At 43.1% G+C, this 20,876-nt stretch overlaps 1 protein-coding gene across 1 annotated transcript in view; it reads right to left on the reverse strand.

The window, feature by feature from the left end:
- gpat4 (glycerol-3-phosphate acyltransferase 4) overlaps positions 1 to 20,876 on the reverse strand; it is an 83,108-nt gene that overhangs the window by 50,274 nt on the left and 11,958 nt on the right. Inside the window, exons 2-4 of the mRNA XM_052040799.1 lie at positions 12,838 to 12,907; positions 9,493 to 9,790; positions 2,544 to 2,618 (exon numbers count right to left, since the gene is read on the reverse strand). Of these exons, the coding sequence (XP_051896759.1) occupies positions 2,544 to 2,618; positions 9,493 to 9,790; positions 12,838 to 12,907 (443 nt within the window). The remainder of the gene's footprint in view (positions 1 to 2,543; positions 2,619 to 9,492; positions 9,791 to 12,837; positions 12,908 to 20,876) is intronic.

A 20,876-nucleotide genomic window follows, 5' to 3' on the forward strand; every position in this document is an offset into this window, starting at 1 on the left:
AAGATACTGCTTGGATTTGAGGGTATGTGCTACAAGGAGAAACATGGGGACAAACTTGGGTTGTTTTCTCTTGTGGTGGATGCCAGGAGGAGATCCGATAGAGGTTTATAAGATTATGAGAGCCATAGATAAAGTAGACAACCTGTATCTTTTTCCTGGGGTCGAAATGTCTAATACTAGAGGGCATGCATTTAAGGGGAGAGGGGGCCAAGTTCAAAGCAGATGTGAGGGGCAAGCTTTTTTTAAAAAAACAGTGTGGTGGGTCCCTGGAATGCACTGCCAGGGGTGGTGGTGGAGGCAAATACACACAAAATGCTGGAGGAACTCAGCAGGTCAGGCAGCAGCTATGGAGGGAAATAAACAGTCGATGTTTTGGGTCGAGACCTTCATCAGGACTGGAAAGGAAGAGGACGGAAGCCGAAATAAAAAGGTATGGGGAGGAGGAGGAGCATGAGCTGGCAGGTGATGGGTGAATCCAGGTGGGTGGGGGTGGGGAGGTAGGTGGGTGGGGAAGTGGGAATGGTGCGAGAAGCTGGGAAGTGACAGGTGGAAGAGGCAGAGGGCTGAACATAGAACAATTACAGCACAATTCAGGCCCTTCAGCCCACAAAGCTGTGCTGAGCATGTCCCTACCCTAGAAGATACTAGGCTTACCCATAGCCCTCTATTTCACTCAGCTCCATATACCGATCTAACAGTGTCTTGAAAGACACTATCGAAGTGGCTGAAGAAGGAGGAATCTGACAGGAGAGGACAGCAGACCATGGAACGAAACATGGGGAACCAGAGGGAGATAATGGGCAGGTCATGAGGGCAGGGAGGAGAAAGAAGGGTGAGGGGGAATGAGGGAAAACAAAGGGGGGGGGGGAATTAAAAAAGAGGGAAAACATGGGAACGGTTACCGGAAGTTAGAGAATCGATACTGATGCCGTCAGGTTGGAAACTACCAAGACGGAATACGAGGTATTGCTCTTCCAACCTGCCTCTGGCCTCAAAGTGGCAGTAGAAGAGGCCGTGAACAGACACGTCAGCATGGGAATGAGAAGTGGAATTAAAATAGATGGCCACTGGGAGATACTGGCTGTTGCGGAGGATGGAGCGAAAGTGCTCAACAAAGCAGTCCCCCAATCTGCGTCGGTTCTCATCGATGTAGAGGAGGCCACACCGAATGCAATAAATGACACCCTCGGATTCACAGGTGAAGCGCTGCCTCAGCTGGAAGGACTTTCTAGGGCCATGAATGGTGGTGAGGGAGGTGGTGTAGAGGCAGGTGTAACAGTGAGGGCCGCATTGATACTGGTGGAGGAGAAACCTCGTTTTCTGAAAAAAGAGAGGACATCTCAGATGTCCTGGAATGGAAAAGCCTTATCATGGGAATAGATGCGACAGAGGAACTGAGAGAAGGGAATAGCATCCTTGCAAGTGACAGGGTGGGAAGAGGTGTAGTCAAGGTAACTGTGGGAGTCAGTGGGTTTGTAAAACATGTCTGTGGATAATCTGTCTCCAAAGGTGGAGACAGAGAGATCAAGAAAGGGGAGAGAGGTGTCGGAGATGGACCAAGGTGTCGGAAGTGATCAAGAGGCTCTTCGATAGGCACATGGATGTGCAGAGAATGGAGGGATATGGATATTGTAGAGGCAGAAGGGATTAGTTTAGCTAGGCATTTAGTTACTTGTTTAATACACAAAAAGTGCTGGAGGAACTCAGCAGGTCAGGCAACATCCATGGAGGGAAATAAACAGTTCAGGACCCTTCATCAGAACTGGAAAGGAAGAAGGCAGAAGCCAAAATAAGAAGTTGGGGGAAGGGGGCGGGGGGAGGTGGAAGCACGTGCAGCCAGGTGATAGGCGAGTTCAGGTGATGGGCAAATCTATCACCTGCCTGCATGTGCTCCTCCCCCTCCCCTTCTTATTCTGGCTTCTGCCCTCTTCCTTTCCGTACCTTTGTTAACCAAGGTTCCCTAATCTTAGGATCTTTGCCTTTACCCTGAACTCTTACTATCTCGCTTTTAAACACCCCTCACCTATCAGATGTTGTTTTCCTCTCTAGCAGCTGCTCCAAATCTACCTCCCCTAGGTCCTGTCCTACACTTTCAAAATCCATCTTCCCCCTGTTTAGGGCCTAACTTGAGGACCAAATGTTATCTTTTTCTCTGACTACCTTGAAGCTTCCTGAATTAAGGTCGCTGTTCCCAAAGGGTTCCTCCATAGACACTTCAATCACTTGCCAGTCCTCAAACCCTAAGACAAGGTCAAGTACAGGCCCCTCTCTAATAGGGCTCTACATACTGCTTCAGAAAAATACTTTTGAATGCATTTCACAAATTTCACCCATCTAAGCGCCCCCCCCCCCCACAACACTACGATCCGAGCCCCCTCCCCCACACTAGTCCAGACCACAATTACTAGTCCAGTAATTTATTCACCATACAACTATTCCCAAAAAAAAATTCAATAAGTAGTGACAAAATAACATTGTAGATATGTTCACATCAATTTTCATCAAAGGCCTGTACTGTTAACAGGGAAAGCAGCAGGTCTTACCATCCATTTGGTAAATATCCCACAATGGTTGTTCCAATCACCAACAAGCTAATGCCAGTAATAGCCAGGGTAACCCTAAAAAAATTGTTGCAATTAGATTTTCAAACATACATAATTATCTTTTTCTGTACATTTCTCATTTACATTCTTTTGAGCACAGTCTCCCTTTAACCAAGCCTATTCATAAACAGTGGTAACGATGATTTACCAGTGAGCTGTCAGCTCGTGGAATCGTCACATTAAAGCATCAGTGACTAAGAAACAGAAAAAATGAACAAAATTAGAGGCTGTAAGATTAGAGACCAAGAATATAAAATGAAGGAAATGAAAATAAAAAGCCTCAAGCCACAAGAAAATTAGTTATTTCACTGCTAGCCTAGAAGCTCAACCTCTTTAGCACAGATTCTATGTTAAGTAACCACTTTAATCACATCATCGAACATGTAATCAGTCACTGTAACTGTCCACAGTTAACCATCACAATGATATTTGAAGTCTGATAAACAGTGTCATAATATGATATTTCACTATGTCAAAAATAGCAACTAAAGGAAAACTCTGAATGGAACAGTCAGAAATATATCCAGAAGATCCTAGACATACAATGCTACATGCACCTGTGGATGAAAAATAAGTAATGCTACCCAAAATGTTAATACCACTGGATGGCTGAAGACAGAACAGGGTGGATCAAAACATTCTCATGTCCAGTATGAACATATAAAATAACAAGACAATAATAAAGATTAAATGTAAACTGTATAGACTGTTAGGGAACTTAAACTGCAGCTGGATGACCTTCGGCTCCTATGGGAGAATGAGGAGTTCACAGATAAGAGCTGCAGGGAGGCAGTCACTCCTAAACTGCAGGAGGCAGGTAGCTGGGTGACTGTCAGGAGAAGGAAGGATAATAGGCAGGAAGTGCTGAGTACCTCTGTGGCCATTCCCCTGAATAACAGGTATACTGCTTTGGATATCGTTTGGGGGGGGGGGGGGGGGGGGTGTTGTGGAAAACGACCTACCAGGTGAAAGCCGAAGTGACCAGTTCTTTGGCACTGAGCCTGGTTGTGTGGCACAGAAGGGAAGGAGGCAGAAAGGAGAGCGGTAGTGATAGGAGATTCAATAGTAAGGGGGAGGGGGGGGCAGACAGGAGATTCTGTGGACATGTAAGAGACTCCTGGATGGTATGTTGCCTCCCGGATGCCAGGGTCAGGGATGTCTCAGATCGGGTCCACAGCATTCTGAAGGGGGAGGGCAAACAGCCAGAGGTCGTGGTACATATTGGTACCAATGACAGAGGTTGAAAAAGAGATGAGGTCCTGAAGAGGGAATATAGGGAGCTAAGTAGGAAGCTGAAAAGCAGGACCTCAAAGGTAGTAATCTCTGAATTGCTGCCTGTGCCACACACCAGTGAGGGTAAGAATAGGTTGATTTGGCAGTGAATACGTGGCTGAAGAGTTGGTGCAGGGGGCAGGTTTTCAGATTTGTTGATCATCGGGATCTCTTCTCGGGAAGGTACAACCTGCACAAAAGGGATGTGTTACACCTGAACTGGAGGGGGACCAATATTCTTGCAGGCAGGTTTGCTAAAACTGTTCGGGAGGCTTTAAACTAGTTTGGCGGGGGGATGGGAACCCAAGTCAAAGCTTGGTGCATTTAGTGTACAAGTAGATGCAGAGTGTAGAAAGACTGTGAGGAAGGATAGGCAGTCGAAAGGGCAAAATTGCAGTCAGTTGGATGGGCTGAAGTGTGAGAAGTATTAGGAACAAGGGTGATGAACTTAGTGCATGAGTACATGGAACTACGACACTGTGGCCATTACAGAGACTTGGCTGTCACAAGGGCAGGAATGGCTGCTGGATATTCCGGGATTCAGATGTTTCAAAAGGGACAGGGACGGAGCTAAAAGAGGTGGGGGAGTGGCTTTGCTGATCAGGGACAGTATCACAGTTGTAAAAAGGGAGGCTGTCCTGGAGGAATCGTCCACTGAGTCAGTGTGGGAAGTCAGAAACAGGAAGGGAGCGATCACTCTATTGGGAATATTCTACAGAACCCCCAATAGCAGCAGAGATGCTGAGGAGCAGATTGGGAGGCAGATTTTGGAAAGGTGCAAAAATAACAGGGTTGTTGTCATGGGTGATTTCAACTTCCTTAATGTTGATTTGCTCCTCCTTAGTGTAAAGGGGATAGATGAGGCAGAGGTTGTTAGGTGTGTACAGGAAGGATTCCTGACACAGTATGTGGACAGGCCAACTAGAGAGGCCATACTGGACCTGGTACTAGGCAATGAGCCTAATCAGGTTTCAGATCTCTTGGTGGGAGAGCATTTTGGAGACAATGACCATTACTTCTTGACCTTTACCATACCGCTGGAGAGGGACAGGAGCAGATGTTATGGTGAAGTATTTAATTGGGGGAGGGGGAATTATGATGCTATTAGGCAGGAACTTGGGAGTGTAAATTGGGAACAGATGTTCTTGGGGAAGTGCACAGTGGAAGTGTGGAGGTTGTTTAGGGAGTACTTGCATAGGGTTCTGGATAGGTTTGTCGTATTGAGGCAGGGTAAAGATGGTAGAGTGAAGGAACCATGGTTGACAGAGACGTAGAATATTGTGTCAAGAAGAATAAAGAAGCTTACCCAAGGTTTGAAAGCAAGGATCAGACAGGGCTCTGGAGAGTTACAAGGTAGCCAGCAAGGAGCTTAAGAATGGACTTAGAAGAGCTAGAAGGGAGCATGAGAAGGCCTTGGCGAATAGGATTAAGGAAAATCCCAAGGCGTTCTACACATATGTTAAGAATAAGAGGATGACTAGAGTGAGGTTAGGACTGATCAGGGATAAAAGAGGAAACACGTGCCTGGAGTTGGAAGAGGTAGAGGAGGTCCTTAATGAATACTTTGCTTCAGTATTCACCAGGGAGAGAGACCTTGACGTTTGTGAGAATGGCTGAATCACTAGGGCATGTCGATGTGAGGAAAACATAGAAACATAGAAAACCTACAGCACAATTCAGGCCCTTTGGTCCACAAAGCTGTGCCGAACATGTCCCTACCTTAGAAATGACAAGGCTTACCGATAGCCCTCTATTTGTCTAAGCTCCATGTACCTATCCAAAAGTCTCTTAAAAGACCTTATCGTATCCGCCTCCACCACCGTTGCTGGCAGCCCATTCCACACACTCACCACTCTGAGTAAAAAAACTTACCCCTAACATCTACTCTATACCTACTCCCCAGCACCTTAAACCTGTGTTCTCTTGTGGGAACCATTTCAGCCCTGGGAAAAAGCCTCTGACTATCCACACGAAAGAGGATGTGCTGGAACTTTTGAAAAACATTAGGATAGATAAGTCACTGGGGCTGGATACATCCAAGGTTATTATGGGAAGCGAGGGAAGAGATTGCTGTGCCTTTGGCAATGATCTTTGTATCCTCACTAGCCACAGGAGTAGTGCCAGATGATTGAAGGGTGGCAAATGTTGTTCCTTTGTTCAAGAAAGGGAGTAAGGATAACCTGGAAATTACAGACCAGCGAGTCTTACTTCAGTGGTGGGCAAGTTACTGGAGAAGATTCTTAGAGGCAGGATTTATGGACATTTGGAGAAGCATAGGCTGATTAGGGATAGTCAGCATGGCTTTGTGAGGGGCAGGTCGTGTTATTGATGAAGGTAGAGCAGTGGATGTGGTGTACATGGATTTCAATAAGGCATTTAATAAGGATCCTATGCTTCCCGACTTTCTGAACGGAAGGCTCATTCAGAAAGTCGGAAGGCATAGGATCCAGGGAAACTTGGCTGGACAGAAGACAGAGGGTGGTTGTAGATCGGTGGAGGTCGGTGATCAGTGGTGTTCTGCAGGGATCGGTTCTCGGACCCCTGCTCTTTGTGATTTTTATAAATGACTTGGATGAGGATGTGGAAGGGTGGGTTAGTGAGTTTGCAGATGACATCAAGGATGGTAGTGTTGTGGATAGTGTAGAAGGTTGCTGTAAGTTACAACAGAACACTGATAGGATGCAGACTTGGGGTGAGAAGTGGCAGGTGGAGTTCAACCTAGAAAAGTGTGAAGTGATACAATTTGGAAGATCGAATTCGAAGGCAGAATACAAGGTTAATGACTCTTAGTAGTGTGGAGGAACAGAAGGATCTTAGGGTCCATGTCCATAGATCCCTCAAGGTTGCCGCGCAGGTTGATAGGGTGGTTAAGGCGGCGTATGGTGTATTGGTCTTCATTAGTCATTGAGTTCAAGAGCCGCAAGGTAATGTTGCAGCTCTATAAAACTCTGGTTAGACCACACTTGGAGTATTGTGTTCAGTTCTGGTTGCCTCATTATAGGAAGGATGTGGAAGCTTTAGAGAGGGTGCAGAGATTTATCAGGATGCTGCCTGGATTGGAGAGCATGTCTTAGGAGGATAGGTTGAGTGAGCTAGGGCTTTTCTCTTTGGAGAGGAGGAGGATAAGAGGTGACTTGATAGAGGTGTACAAGATGATAAGAGGCATAGATCAGCATAGATCAAATGGACTGTCAGACGGCTAACATGAGGGGACATAATTTTAAGGTGATTGGAGGAAGGTATGGGGGGGGGGGGTGGTGTCAGAGATAAGCCCCCCCCTCCCCCCACAGAGAGTGATGGGTGGAGTGGTGGGTGCGTTGATGTAGATCAGCCTTGATCTTGATGAATGCTGGAGCAGGCTGAAGTGACCGAATGGCTTTATCCTGCTCCTATATCTAATATTCGGCGCATTTTGTTGAAGCTGCACTTTTCCAGCGAAGGGGAGATTATTCCATCAGATTCCTGATTTGTGAATGGTGGCAAAGCTTTCAACAGTCAGAAGAAATGGTTAGCAGATTAACGAGCAAGAGTTGGTTAACGGTGCTGTCAATGGGACTTCCCAGTCTTATGTCGATGACTGACAGCAAAATGGTTGGACAGTAATTATCCAGGCTGAATTTACGCATTCTCTGTACATTATATAACCAGGCACATTTCTGCACTGTGCAACAGATACCAGTATTGGAACTGGACTAGACCAGTGATGCTAATTGTGCAACAACTAGAGATGCTGCTAGTTCTGCAATATTTACAGAAATATTGGCAGGTTGATAGCATCCAGTACCCTCTGCCATTTCCTGATAATCAAATTGGTTTGAGATTGGCTCATACACAAGTGGGACCTCGGGAAAACACAAAGATGGATCATCCATTCAGTATTTCAGGCCAAAGGTAGCTGCAAGTGCTTCAGTTTTGCCTCTACACTCACCTGCTCATGGTAGGGCACTTAGTTATGGTAACGTCGCCGAATGTCAAGGGGAGGCTATTACTGATAAGGCAGTTCTAGGAACAACCTCTTTCTCTTGGCTGTTTAACTCTTTACCACTACTTATGATCAGATGTGGCTGGACTGCAATGCTTTAAATCTGTTGCTTGTGGGACACGTGGCCGAATATTCTGTACAACTTTTGCTGTTTAGCACATATCTTAAACATATCTGTCTTATGTTGCAACTTCACCAGGATGGCACCTCATTTTTACATATACTCGGTGGTGGTCCTGATATGTTTTTTGACACCCAACAAACCAGGTCTGGCCCAGTCCCCTGGTTTAACTGCAATGGAAGAGTGGGGATGTACCAGATCACGAGATTGTGGCAGAATAAAATTCTGCTGCTGCTGATGGCCTGCTGTGCCTCATTATCATCTCGTGCTGACTTGCTATACCCATTTTAAATCTCTCATTCAGCTCAATAGAACTGCCATGTAACACGAGAGATTGACCTCAGTTCAAAGATGGGACTTTGCAGACACAAGGACTGTTCAGTGATCAGTCCTGTCAACATGCTGATTGCCTCACCCACTTGTCACAGATCTATTCTGGTAACTATCCTTCAGGTCTCGGCCAGCTTTATCAATGATGATGCTACTGGGTCACTTTTGGAAGCAGAGTTTGAAGTTCTGACCTACATACATAGGTTAAAATAAAAATTATATCTGTGTGCACTCCTTTATAAAAAATCTTTCTTCTTGTCACCACATAATTTTTGTAACTCTCCTGAGCCAACTTTTCCTATCATGCATTTGCCAGTTCCCATTTAACGCTATGGTTAAACCTCACATCAGTGTTAGCAATATAGCATTCATCTCCACCACTTATTGGGATGCAAAGCTAGATTTTCCAATCCCAACCCATTTTCTCTTTAAAACAAAACAAAATCTATAGCCACCAAATACTTTGCACTATTCCAGTATTAGTAAGCACTGGAGATTTACAGCTGGGTATGGGAATCTCAATGTACTCCCAGATCCACTCTTTTAGTGTGACTATTAAAGTCTTCTCTATTTCCTTCATTCTTCTGCTGAAATCCAGATGTCAACAGCAGCTCCCCAATGCTTCTTTTACCTCTGCTTTAATCTAGGATAGGCTATAACAGTCTTTTCTGTGACTTTCAAACCACTTTGAGAAATTATCATGCAGCATTTTTAAGAAGAGTGGTGCTCAAGGTCTGCCTTTCATTTCTAGGATACTATTTACTGTATGGCCACTGGGGAGAGGAAAAAACCCACTTTCATGTTTTACAATGCTTCATGCTTTGAACACCTTACAACAAAGGAAGTGAATACCTTGGAAATCAAAACTATGGAGGAGGAATGAAGTACAGAAAATCTGGATGGGGGTGGTAAGGCAGCTCAGTCATAGGGCAACTTATTCAATCAAACCTGTTACCCACGTGCATGTCTGCCCAGAGATGCTAATTTAAACAGGTCTAGCACATAGTATTTCATAAAAACTACTCAAAAATCTGGAGAAATTCCAAGAATCTGCAAAACATTTTGATCATTTTGCACTGAATGTACTTTTCTAAATATCAAGAACATCGAACGCTGCATGAACAAGTCTCATTCTACAAGCCACTGTAACTAGAAACAACAGCATGTCACAAATTTATACCTACCTCAGTGGAAGTAGAAAGCAGTATCGTACAAAAACACCCAGTCCCCAAAGGATAGTCAGACGAAGGCTAATGTATTGAAAATTATTATTTGTTCTTGTCAACAAATTCCAAGATTCTAATTCCTCTGCAGAAAATCGCTTTGTTACTTCATCATCCACAATGGTCTCGACACCCTTCCTGCAGAAGTAGAAGATATCAGACATTTCAAACTCCCAACTGTCCAGGGCTCTGTTGCTCCCACTCCGTCTCATCTGCTTTATTTCCTCCTCCAGAGATGTGGGCTCCTTCTCTATAATACCTATAACATAAAACATAATGCATCAGCACCATTGCTGGCGAGAAGCATGGGAAACCTCTGACACTGACTTACACAGATCACTCACACCTTAACTCCATTTGCAAATGGCTAGCTTTATGATTTCTACTGTACAATTGGATGGCTACTGGTATTCCTCTGCTTGGTAAACAATCAAAATCTGCTCTTTTTTTACTTTTTTCTTTTAAATGTTTTTACTTAAAATGAGACATGCACCCGCCTCCCAAAGGGAACACAGCCTATGAGTGTGAACTGCACCAAGTTCAAGACTAACCATGACTTCAATATGTTTGGGACGTGTATATCATTGGCAAGGCCAGCATTTATAACCCATCTCTTAACGACGTATAAAATGGCTAGCTAGGCCATTTCAAAGGACATTTAAGAGTCAATCACATTGCTGTACATCTAGAGTCATGTACAGACAGTCCCATGGCCATTTTTTAAAAAACTCTAGATGATGAACTGAATTTAAATTCCACAACTTCCCTTTCCTAAGCCTTTCTCTCTTTTCTCTAGCCCCTTTTTTCCCTTTCTCTCCTTACCTTTGACCCATCCCCCAGTGGATCTGCTCTGCTCACCTCCCCTGCACCTGCCCATCACTATCTCTTACCTGCATCTACCTATCATCACCTCGTGCCCGCCCCACCTCCCCTCTTTTGTTCACTTGCCACTGTTCTGCTTTTCTCTCCTATATATCGGGCTTCCCCTTTCCCTATCTTCAGTCCCGAGGAAGGGTCCTGACTGAAACGTTGACTGCCCACTTTTCTCTACAGATGCTGCCTGGCCTGCTGAGTTCCTCCAGCATCATAGTGTTTTTCATCTAGATTCCAGCATCTACAGTCCTTTGTTTCTCAGAGGATCTATCTTGGGCCCAAAATATTGATGCAATCACGAAGGCGGCATGCTTGCAGCTCTACTTCATTAGGAGTTTGAGGAGATTTGGTCTGTCAGCAAAAACTCTTGCAAATTTCTACAGATGTACGGTGGAGAGCATTCTGACTAGTTGCAGCACTGCCTGGTACGGAGGCTCCAATGCACAGGATCAAGAGACTGCAGAGGGTTGTAGACTCAGCCAACTCCATCACGGGAACAACCCTCCCCGCCATTGAGGATATCTTCAAGAGGCGGTGCCTCAAGAAGGCAGCATCCATCATTAAGGACCCTCACCGCCCGGGACATGCCCTCTTCACGTTACTACCATCGGGGAGGTACAGGAGCCTGAAGACCTACACTTAACAGTTCAGGAACAGCTTCTTCCCCTCCACCTTCAGATTTCTGAATGGTTGATGAACCCATGAACACTGCCTCATTATTCCTCTTTTGCACTATTTATTTTTGTAACTTATAGTTATTTTTGTGTCTTGCACTGTACTGCTGCTACAAAACAACAAATTTCACGATATATATCAGTGATAATAAACCTGATTCAGTATATGGAATGAGCTGCTAGAGGAAGTGGTTGAGGCAGATATATTAAAATTTAAAAGGTACTTGGATATGTACATGGATAGGAAAAGGTTAGAGGAATATGGGCCAAATGGGACTAGCTCAGATGGAATCTTGGTCGGCATGGACCAGCTGAGCTGAAGGGCCTGTTTTGTGCTGTACGCCTCTATGACTTTAAGCGTCAGAGAATGACAATCTCTAGCAAAATAAAGTCTAACCATTTACTGTTGACATTCAATGGCATTGGGATCATCAAGTTCCCATCATCAACACCCTGAGTGCCACCACTGACCAGAAACTCATATGGACCAGTCACATAAAGAACATGTCAGAAGGGGGACCAACTGTGGCTTGATGTAACTCACCTCCTGATACCCCAAACTTGCAAGGCAAAAGTCAGGAGCGGGATGAAATACTGTGCACAACAACAACAACCAAGAAGCTCAACAAAGCCGCCCAATTGATTTTATAACCCACCCATCACCCCACACATTCATTCTCAATACCACTGGTGCCAGCAATTACAGAGTGTACCATGTACAAAATGCACAAAGGCAATTAAGGATGGACAGGAAACACTGGTTTTGCCAAAGCCCAGAACCTGAAAAATTAATAAAGAAAGCGAACTGGAATTCACTGGAATTGAAACAGAATCAAACCAGTGTCTTGAACAGGCACAAGGATGAAAATAATTTGCAGGGCAACAGGGTTAGAGCAATAAACAGGAATCAGCCAATGGTACCAGCAATGATTCCATGAGGTGAACAGTCTCTGATGGAATAACAATTCTATAATCCTATGACTCAATAGTTTTTGGGAAGCTTTCAAAACTGAACTTGTATGAAGCACAAACATGAGAATGGTTGAGTGACAGGGCCATCTACATTGTACAGTCCTTGTAATTCTTACGTATTCAACGTTCAGTACTGACTTATTTTGTTGCAACAGTTTCCTCCAAATTTCAAAATATATCAATTTAAGAATTTTTGAAGTGGTGAAAGCTCTGTGGAAAAGTCAGCAGGTATATTAAGACATTACATAAAAAAAACAGGCAGACTACCATGCTCAAAACCTAACTTTAACAACTCAATCTAGAAATATCTGTTGAAGGAGATATTAGCAACAGAGGAAGAACTTAAAGCTCTTTAAAAATCAAGAGATGTCACAATACAGGCTAAGGAAAAAAATCCCCAACAGATTAATCAAACATGAATGTATGTTTGATCTGTGTATCAGGCTTTTCTGGCTTCAAATGTCCTAACTGCAGCAGTTTGAGCTGAGGCATTACACATTAACCAATATTTTAAAAGGCAACCTTGGTTTCTTTGCAGAATGCAACTAAAAACTGACGTTCAACAAGTCTAGAAAATTTTACTTGCTGTTACTGAAAATTTCTATGCACCAATGGTGCCCAATTCCCCACCACTGAATAGGAAACTAAACTCCCTAACAAATCTGTCAAATTCTGCTTAAGATCAAATCACCTCTAACTATAAAGCTTGCTCAATTGATGACTCCTTGTTTCCTCCTCAAAGCAACACATTGTCAAAATAGCAGTCCATTCCCCATTTGGCACCTACCATTAGAGTTAGTCTTATAGATCAGGTGTTTTCTCTCCCGGACTCCTCTTTCTATTCGCAGAGTCGCCCACTGAAAAATAAAACAGAATGCAACCAATCTTTGTTTGAAAAATAAAACAAAGGCATATTGATTGACACAATAATTACAAAGATGAGAGGCCATCAAAGACAGAAACTTCATCCGATTAAACATTCTGTGTTTTAACTATTGACCAAGCCGAGGTACTTAGCTTTTTTCAGCCCACAGAGAGAAGGATCCAAGACTACTGGGACTGGTAGCAAAAATCAAAGGTTCTGCTGAAGGGTCTCGGACCCGAAATGTCAACCATTTCTCTTTCCACAGATGCTGCCTGACCTACTGAATGTTTCGGCTTTCTAGGCAAGCTAAGAACATATAAATATTCGATTCTTACTGATCAACAATATGGTGACTCCACAGCATGCCTTGGTATGTCTTTGACTCCACTGTTCCTGCCCAACAATAACTATTGATGATCAAAGCTGAAACAAATTCTCAATCTTCCCTTCATCAAGAGCTCTGCAGGTGTACACAACATGGTAATGCAAAGTTCTGTTTTTCAGAAAGAAGTTGGATGGATATTTCATGCTGAATTTTGAAATTATGCTGTGGAGGAGTCTGAGGGGTGACTGGATAGAGGTATATAAAATTATGAGAGGGATTGATAAGATAGATAATTAGAACCTTTTTCCCCAGAGAGGGAACATCGAAAACAAGAGGGCACAAGTTTCAGATGAGGGGTTGCAAGTATAGAAGGCATCTGAGGGGGACTATTTTTTCCCCTCAGTGGTTGAAATCTGGAATGCAGTGCCATAGGTGGTGGTGGAGGCAGTTACTCTTCCAACATTGAAGCTCCTAGACAAATACTTGAATCACCAAGGCATAGAAGGCTATGAACCTAATGCTGTATAAATGGTCAACATGGACTTGGTGGGCACTGTATGACTTCATGACTTAGTCCACAGCTAAAACAGTGAGCAACTGCTGCTCCAGGCCTAAGTATTGATGCACATGATGAATCAATTCATCACTGTTAAAAATAAATCCATCTTCAAGGTCACACGATGACAGAGTTTGTATCGGGTATGGACACCCTTTGAGTTTTTTTTAATCCATCTGCTAGACAGAATGCATAATTTGATGGTCATGGCCTACTCTGCCCTTATCCTATGGATATACAACACTGTTTCCCATAGGAAATCACTGGAAAGTGACCAGGAATGGGAACCTTGGGTGATTTACCCCCAGCCCAGAAGCATCAAGTCTAAGCATCAAGTCTAAGCATCATGTCTACCATCAACCTGACTGAGATCAGGGGAGTCACTATAATCCAGACACTGAACCCTTTTTGACCTACATGGCTCAGTTTCACTTTGTGCAATAAACCTATCTACCGAGTACCAGATAGATTTCAACATTAAACATTAACGTCACAACAAAATCTCAGCAATAAATAGCTACCACCTCCAATGATGCAATCTGGCAATTATGGCAATCTGGCAACTTTTTGGAATCCACACAGCTGCAAATCCCTGACTGGTCAAAGAATGTTGGGCAACTGATACTTCAATTAATCACAGCTTTGGAGAAAAGAATTTTGAAACTGACAAGGACAGTCTGGCCATGAACAGTGCAAAGGAAACCTTAGCTGAGGCTGCTCTCCCATTTCTCACAAATTTTGCAAGCAGCTTGGCCAAGCATGACAGCAAGAATTAGAAGCCAAGGCAGCAGTAAAGATATTAGCTGACACAGAATGCGACTGGATACTCACTGCCTTAGGACTTGTATCAATTGTACAGTGCCTATATCACTACACACACCGCGACTGGTTCAATGAACTACAGTAAACCCTAGGTGAACCATCCTGTTCAGATTGTTGCAAAACATTATTACACTAAATGCTATGAAAGGGACCTGAATCCACAGAGTCATACTGTATAGCTCAGAAACAGGCCATCTGGCCCACCACGTCTATGTTGAACTTTCTGGCCATATACACTTATCCCATTTGCCTCTCAAATGCAGTGTTTGCATCGGTTTCCACCACCTCCTCTGGTAGCGTGTTCCAAATATCAACCACACCCCACATTAAAATAAATACCATGAAGATCCTCTTTAAATCTCCAACCTCTCACCTAAAACTATGCCCTCTTGTTTTTGATACCTTGACCCATCATACTTTTTAGGGACTATGAATGTTTGAAATCATTTGCACACATCAAGCTCCCAAAAATGAGAAAGAATAATCAGTTTGCTCTTTTTTTCTGTGTGTGGTATAACTTGAGGGAGGAATGTTTATCAAGATTCAGAGAAATTCCTCTTCAAATATTTCCATTTCATTGTTATCATCCAGCTGCACAGGCAGATAAAGCCCTGATTTAACAGCTCATTCCCAGTACAGGACCCCTCAGCTTACATTAAAGCCTTAGTGGGGGAAGGGGGAGGGGAACAACAATTCCCCAGTGAGACCAGATTTCTTGAAACATATTTGGGAAAATTTTCTTCATTGGTGTGTTTCCAGCCCAACAAGTAAAGAAGCAGTAGTGCATCTAGTTCCTGGAAACCACGTGGACCAATTTCTTTCAGAGACCGATCAAGATACAGTGTCATTAGAGTTTCTGTAGTTATGGAAAGTAACTAAAGAATGATCAAATATGAAAATATGCAATTGGAAGGGAGCTAATTTTAATGAGATGAAAAGTGTTCTGGCACAGTTGGATTACAACTAAAGATTGAAAGGTATAACATTAAAAGAGCAATAGGAAGCCTTCCCAGAGAAGGTGCTTTTGGTGCAGTCGAGATATGATCCCAGAGCAATTAAAGAAAGAAACCCAAAGCAAAGGCACCAGCTCTTCCAACCCTTGTATTGTATCTAAGTCTCCAGACAGTCTGAGACATTGATAAGAAATTTCCCAATGTTTAATTTGAGGAAAATTAAATCACGGGTTCAAGTGTCTGTCACAAATGCCACTCCCTCTCTGCCTACTCCATTCCTCTTCCTGTCAAAAGCTTGAAAGTGAACTAGACTATTTATAAGCAATCCAAAAGCACATAACTTCAGATGCCATTAATCTAGCATAAAAAGAAAAATGCTGGAAATACTCAACAGGTCAATTGAGAGAGAAACAGAGTCAATGTTTCAGGTCAACAGCCTTTCACCAAATCTGGGAAAAATTAGAAAACAAGCATGTTTTCTGTTGCAGAGAAAGGAGTAGCAAGACAAAGGGAATGTCTGTGATATGACTGAGCCCAAGAGAGGCTAAATGCAGCAAATAATGGTAATGTTGGCTTAGAGAGGCAGCTGAAGGTTTGTTAACAGCAGATAATCTGTCTGGAGGAGATTCAAATTAAGGATACAAATAAAACTGCAGGATCCAAAATACTGCAGGGGCAGGAAATCTGAACTAAAAGGGAATGCTGGAAAGAGGAAAACCTGAGTTAACATTACCAGCTGATGACTTGTCATAGAAGTGTATAAACTGAAAAGGTTGATTATCTGAAATTGATGAATTCAATATTCAGTTCTGAGGGCTGTATCGTTCCTGCTCCTCAGACTGATAATGGGCTTTGTTGGAACAGTCAAGAGGAAAATTTCAGAGGTCGAAGTCAGAGTGTAGCAGGTAATTAAAACAACAATGGTTGTCATTAACATAGCAGGATAAGAAGAGACAGTACATGATTTGAATATAATAGATAAAGAGAAGGCTCAAGATATTGGCAGTACTCAAAAGTCAACTAGTCCAGGTGGGATACATTCTGGATTAGACGGAAATAAAGGTGGAAATTGCATGACTATTCAGAATCTTTAAATCCTTCCTGGATAAGAAGTGATACCAGAGGAACTGAGGACTTGAAATGTTGGAACTTAGTCCAATGAAGGGAAGGGAGATTAACTTGGCAACTACAGCCTTACATCAAATCTTTCAAAACAATAATCTAGGAGAAAATAAAGGGTTTAATAAATGACAGATAACAACAATTTGTTAAAGGCAGCCCAAGTAAATTTTTTGATTAAGTAATGGAAAGAGTATTTGAAGTGTGTAGTTGGTGTGTGAAGTGGATTTTCAAATGGCATTTGTATAGTTCCATAGGACAGACTCATGTCTTTTTTGAACCAGTAAAACTAGCTTAATCACAATAAAGTACAAGAACACTTTAACGTATTGTTTAAAGAACAAAGGATTCCACAACAGCCTGATAGCCCACATCATCAGACTGGCTCCATATTTCCTTATGGCATAAAAGAGGATCATTTTTGCCCATCAAGTCCATGCCAGCTCAAAGAGCAATCCCATTCCTCACTAATTTTCCCTGTAAGCTACTGTCCCAGATTCATATCAACTCTCCTGGGGCAGTTTACAATAGCCAATTAACCTACCAACCCACACACTTTTGGGATGTGGGCAAAAACTGCAGCACCTAGAAGAGGTCACAGGGAGAACATGCAAACTCCTCACAGACAGCAAAGGTCAGTAGTGAACCCGTGCTGCTGTAGCTAAGAGGCAGCAGCTCTAGTAGCTTCACCATTGTGCAGCTTGGCTCACTGACCATCATCTTCAAAGCTCAGGAGTTTGACTGAATGTTAAATCCTCAAGCTCACAGGTAAAGGAGGGAAAAATCAATCACACCTCTGTTTCCAGGCGTTATCCAATTTCAAAGTTTACCCACAGGTGAACACTACGCAGGTAACTCAATGAAATACTAAACAGTGCATTGCCAATTAAACCACCTAGGAAATTTGTACAAAAAACTCATTGTGCTATCTGCAATACAAGGGTTCAACAATAGAAGAGATTTAACAATTTCCAGGTTTAACATGTTAACTTCCCATCAATTTCACATGTTCTTTACATCTCAGAGAAATGTACCAAGTTTTATATCTGAAACAGCTTTGACTTGATATCTATCTATGTCTGGAGTATTGGAGGCTGAGGGGAGACCTGATAGAAGTTTATAAGATTATGAGAAGCAAAGATAGGGCATCAGAATTTTTTTCCCCAGGGTAGAAATGTCAGGGCATGCATTGAAGGTGAAAGGGGGAACATCGAAAGGAGATGCATGTTTACACAGAGAGTGGTAGGTGCCTGGAACAGGCGTCCGGGGGGAGTGGTGGAAACAGATATGGTAGTGGTGTTTAAGAGGCTGTTAGACACATTAATAAGCAGGTAATAGAGAAATATGGATCACGTACAGGCAGAAGAGAATTAGTTTAATTCAGTATCATGCTCTGTGCAGACATTGTGGGCCAAAGGGCCTGTTCCTGCAGTGTCCCGTTCTTAAGTTTATATTGTAGTCTCAGGGCCTTTGATGTCAAAATCCTTATTCATGACAGTCACATCAAGATTCAAATATTTCAATGATCTCTTGACCAAAGGATTTCATGTCTCAAAACTACCTTTAATTTATGTTCAATCACCAATCCTACAATTTAGAAATACTATAAGATAAGTGACAAGAACAGGGGACAGGAAAAGACAAAGTGTCCCATAGAATGGAGGGTTCTTCTGTGATTCCAATTAAGATTCATCATCTAACCAATGCTTTACCAGACACTGAATTACACAGCAATAAACGGGAGCATTCAGTCCACACTATATAGCTTATTGAAGGTACAATCAAATTAACCAGCCCCTTTTGCTCTTTTTTAACCTTGTCAGATATACCTGTCTATTAAATTCCCTTTGCCTGGGAACAACATGGGAAAGCATTCCATTTCAATAATGAATTTAATGTGCAATTAAAGTTATCAAGCCTCAATATCACACTCTGAGGGCAGCTATCAATTCATCTGTGTACTTACATTGTCTCCAGGAAGAGCTCTGTGTAACAGGACAAGCAGCTGGTCCCCTAGCAAAAAACAAACTGCTGGAGGAACTCAGCAGGTCAGACGACATCAGCAGAGGGAAACGGACAGTCGATGTTTCGAGTCGAGACCCTTTAATCTGCACTCCTTGAGATGGAGACAAACAGATCAAGGAAAGGGAGAATAGTGTTGGAAATAGTCCAAAAGAATTTGTGGGTAGGGTGGAAGTCACCCTATGCCCCTTATGATTTTCTACACCTCTAAGGTCTCAGTCTTCTACACTCCAAAGAATAAAGTACTAGCCTGCCCAACCCCTCCCTACAACTCAGGTCCGAGTCCTGGTGAAATTCTCACAAATCTTCTCTGCATTCTTTCCAGCTTAACGACATCTTTCTTATAACAGGGTGACCAAAACTGTACACGATACTCCAAGTGTGGCCTCACCAATGTCTGTACAACTGCAACATAATGTCCCAATTCCTGTACTCAATGCCCTGACTGATGAAGGCCAGCATGCCAAACACTTTCTTCACCACCCTGTCTACCTGTGAGACCACTTTTAGCGAACTATGTACTTGCACTCCTCTGTTCCACAACACTCCCCAGGCATTGCCATTCCTTGGTTTGATTTCCCAAAATGCAACACCTGGCATTTATCTAAATTGAAAGCCATTTGCCAATCCTCGGCCCACTTATCTAGCTGATCAAGATTCCCTTGTAATTTTTGATAATTTTCTTCACTGTCTACAATACCAGCTATTTTAGTATCATCTGCAGACTTACTAATCATACCTTGTACATTCTCATACAAATCTTTTATATAAATAATGAACACAAAGGTCCCAGCAATGATCCCTATGGCAAACCACTAGTCACAGGCCTCTAGCCCGAGAACCAGCCTTCCATCTCCCCCTGCTTTCTACGATCAAGCCAATTACGAATCCAGTCAGCCAGCTCTCCCTGGATCCCATGCGATCTAACCTTCCAGACCATGCGAGGCCTATCAAAGGCCTTGCTAAAGTCCATATAGACAACATCCACTGCCCTACCCTCATCTACCCTCTTGCATACCTCTTTGAAAAACTATTAGATTTGTCAGGCACGATGTCCCACACACAAAACCATGCTGACTACCCCAAATCTGACTTCGCCTATCCAAATACTGGTCCATCTGGTCCCTCAAAATCTTCTCCAGTAACTTACCCACCACAATGTCAGACTCACTGGCCTGTAGTTCCCTGGCTTGTCTTTGCTGCTCTTCTTAAAATAATGGTACATTTGCCACCCTCCAGTCTTCCAGAACTTCATGTGTGGTTAAAGATGAAGCAATTATCTCTGCAAGGGCCTCTGTAATTTCTTCCATAGTTTCCCACAAGGTCAGAGGGTATACTTGGTCAGGCCCTGGGGATTTATCCACCTTAATGTGCTTTAAGGCTGCCAATACTTCCTCCTTGATGGCCCAAGACATCACAACTCATTTGCCTCAATTCCTAGCATCCATGATCTTCTTCACAATACAAAAAACTGATGAGAGAAACTCATTAAAAATCTTGTCCACCTCCTGCGGCTTCAAACATAAGATGGCCATGCTGATCTTTAAGGGGACCTATTCCCTCCCAAGCTACCCTTTTACTCTTAATATACCTGTAGGATCTTGAGATTATCCTTAACCCTGCCTGCCAGATTCATTTCAGGCCCTCTTTTTTGCCCTCCTGATTTCTTAAGGTACTCCTACACTTCGTATAATCATCGAGGGATATATACAGAGGGATTCACTCGTTCCCAATTACCTAAACCCAATGCATGCATTCTTTTATTTCCTGACCAGAGCCTCATCATCTCTTGACAGCCAGGGTTCCCTAAACTTGCAAGCCTTGACCTTCATCCTAACAGGAACATGCTGCCCCTGGACTCTTGATATCGCACTTTTAAAAACCTCCCACTTGCCAACATCCCTTCATCTGTAGACAGGTTCACCCAATCAACTTCTGCAAGATCCTATTTAATGCCTCCAAAATTGGCCCTGGCTCAGTGTAGGATCTTAACCTGTGAACCAGTCCTATCTTCCTCCATAAATCGATTAGTTTTAAAATAGTAATGGTCACTGGTCCCAAAGTGCTCCCCAAATGACACTTCAGTCACTTGCCTTCCCTTGCTTCGCTTCGCAAGAGGAGGTCCAGTGTTGTGCCATCCTTATATTAAGGAAACTTTCTTGAA

Source organism: Pristis pectinata, chromosome 29 (assembly GCF_009764475.1).
Source record: "Pristis pectinata isolate sPriPec2 chromosome 29, sPriPec2.1.pri, whole genome shotgun sequence".
Taxonomy (NCBI): Eukaryota; Metazoa; Chordata; class Chondrichthyes; order Rhinopristiformes; family Pristidae; genus Pristis; species Pristis pectinata.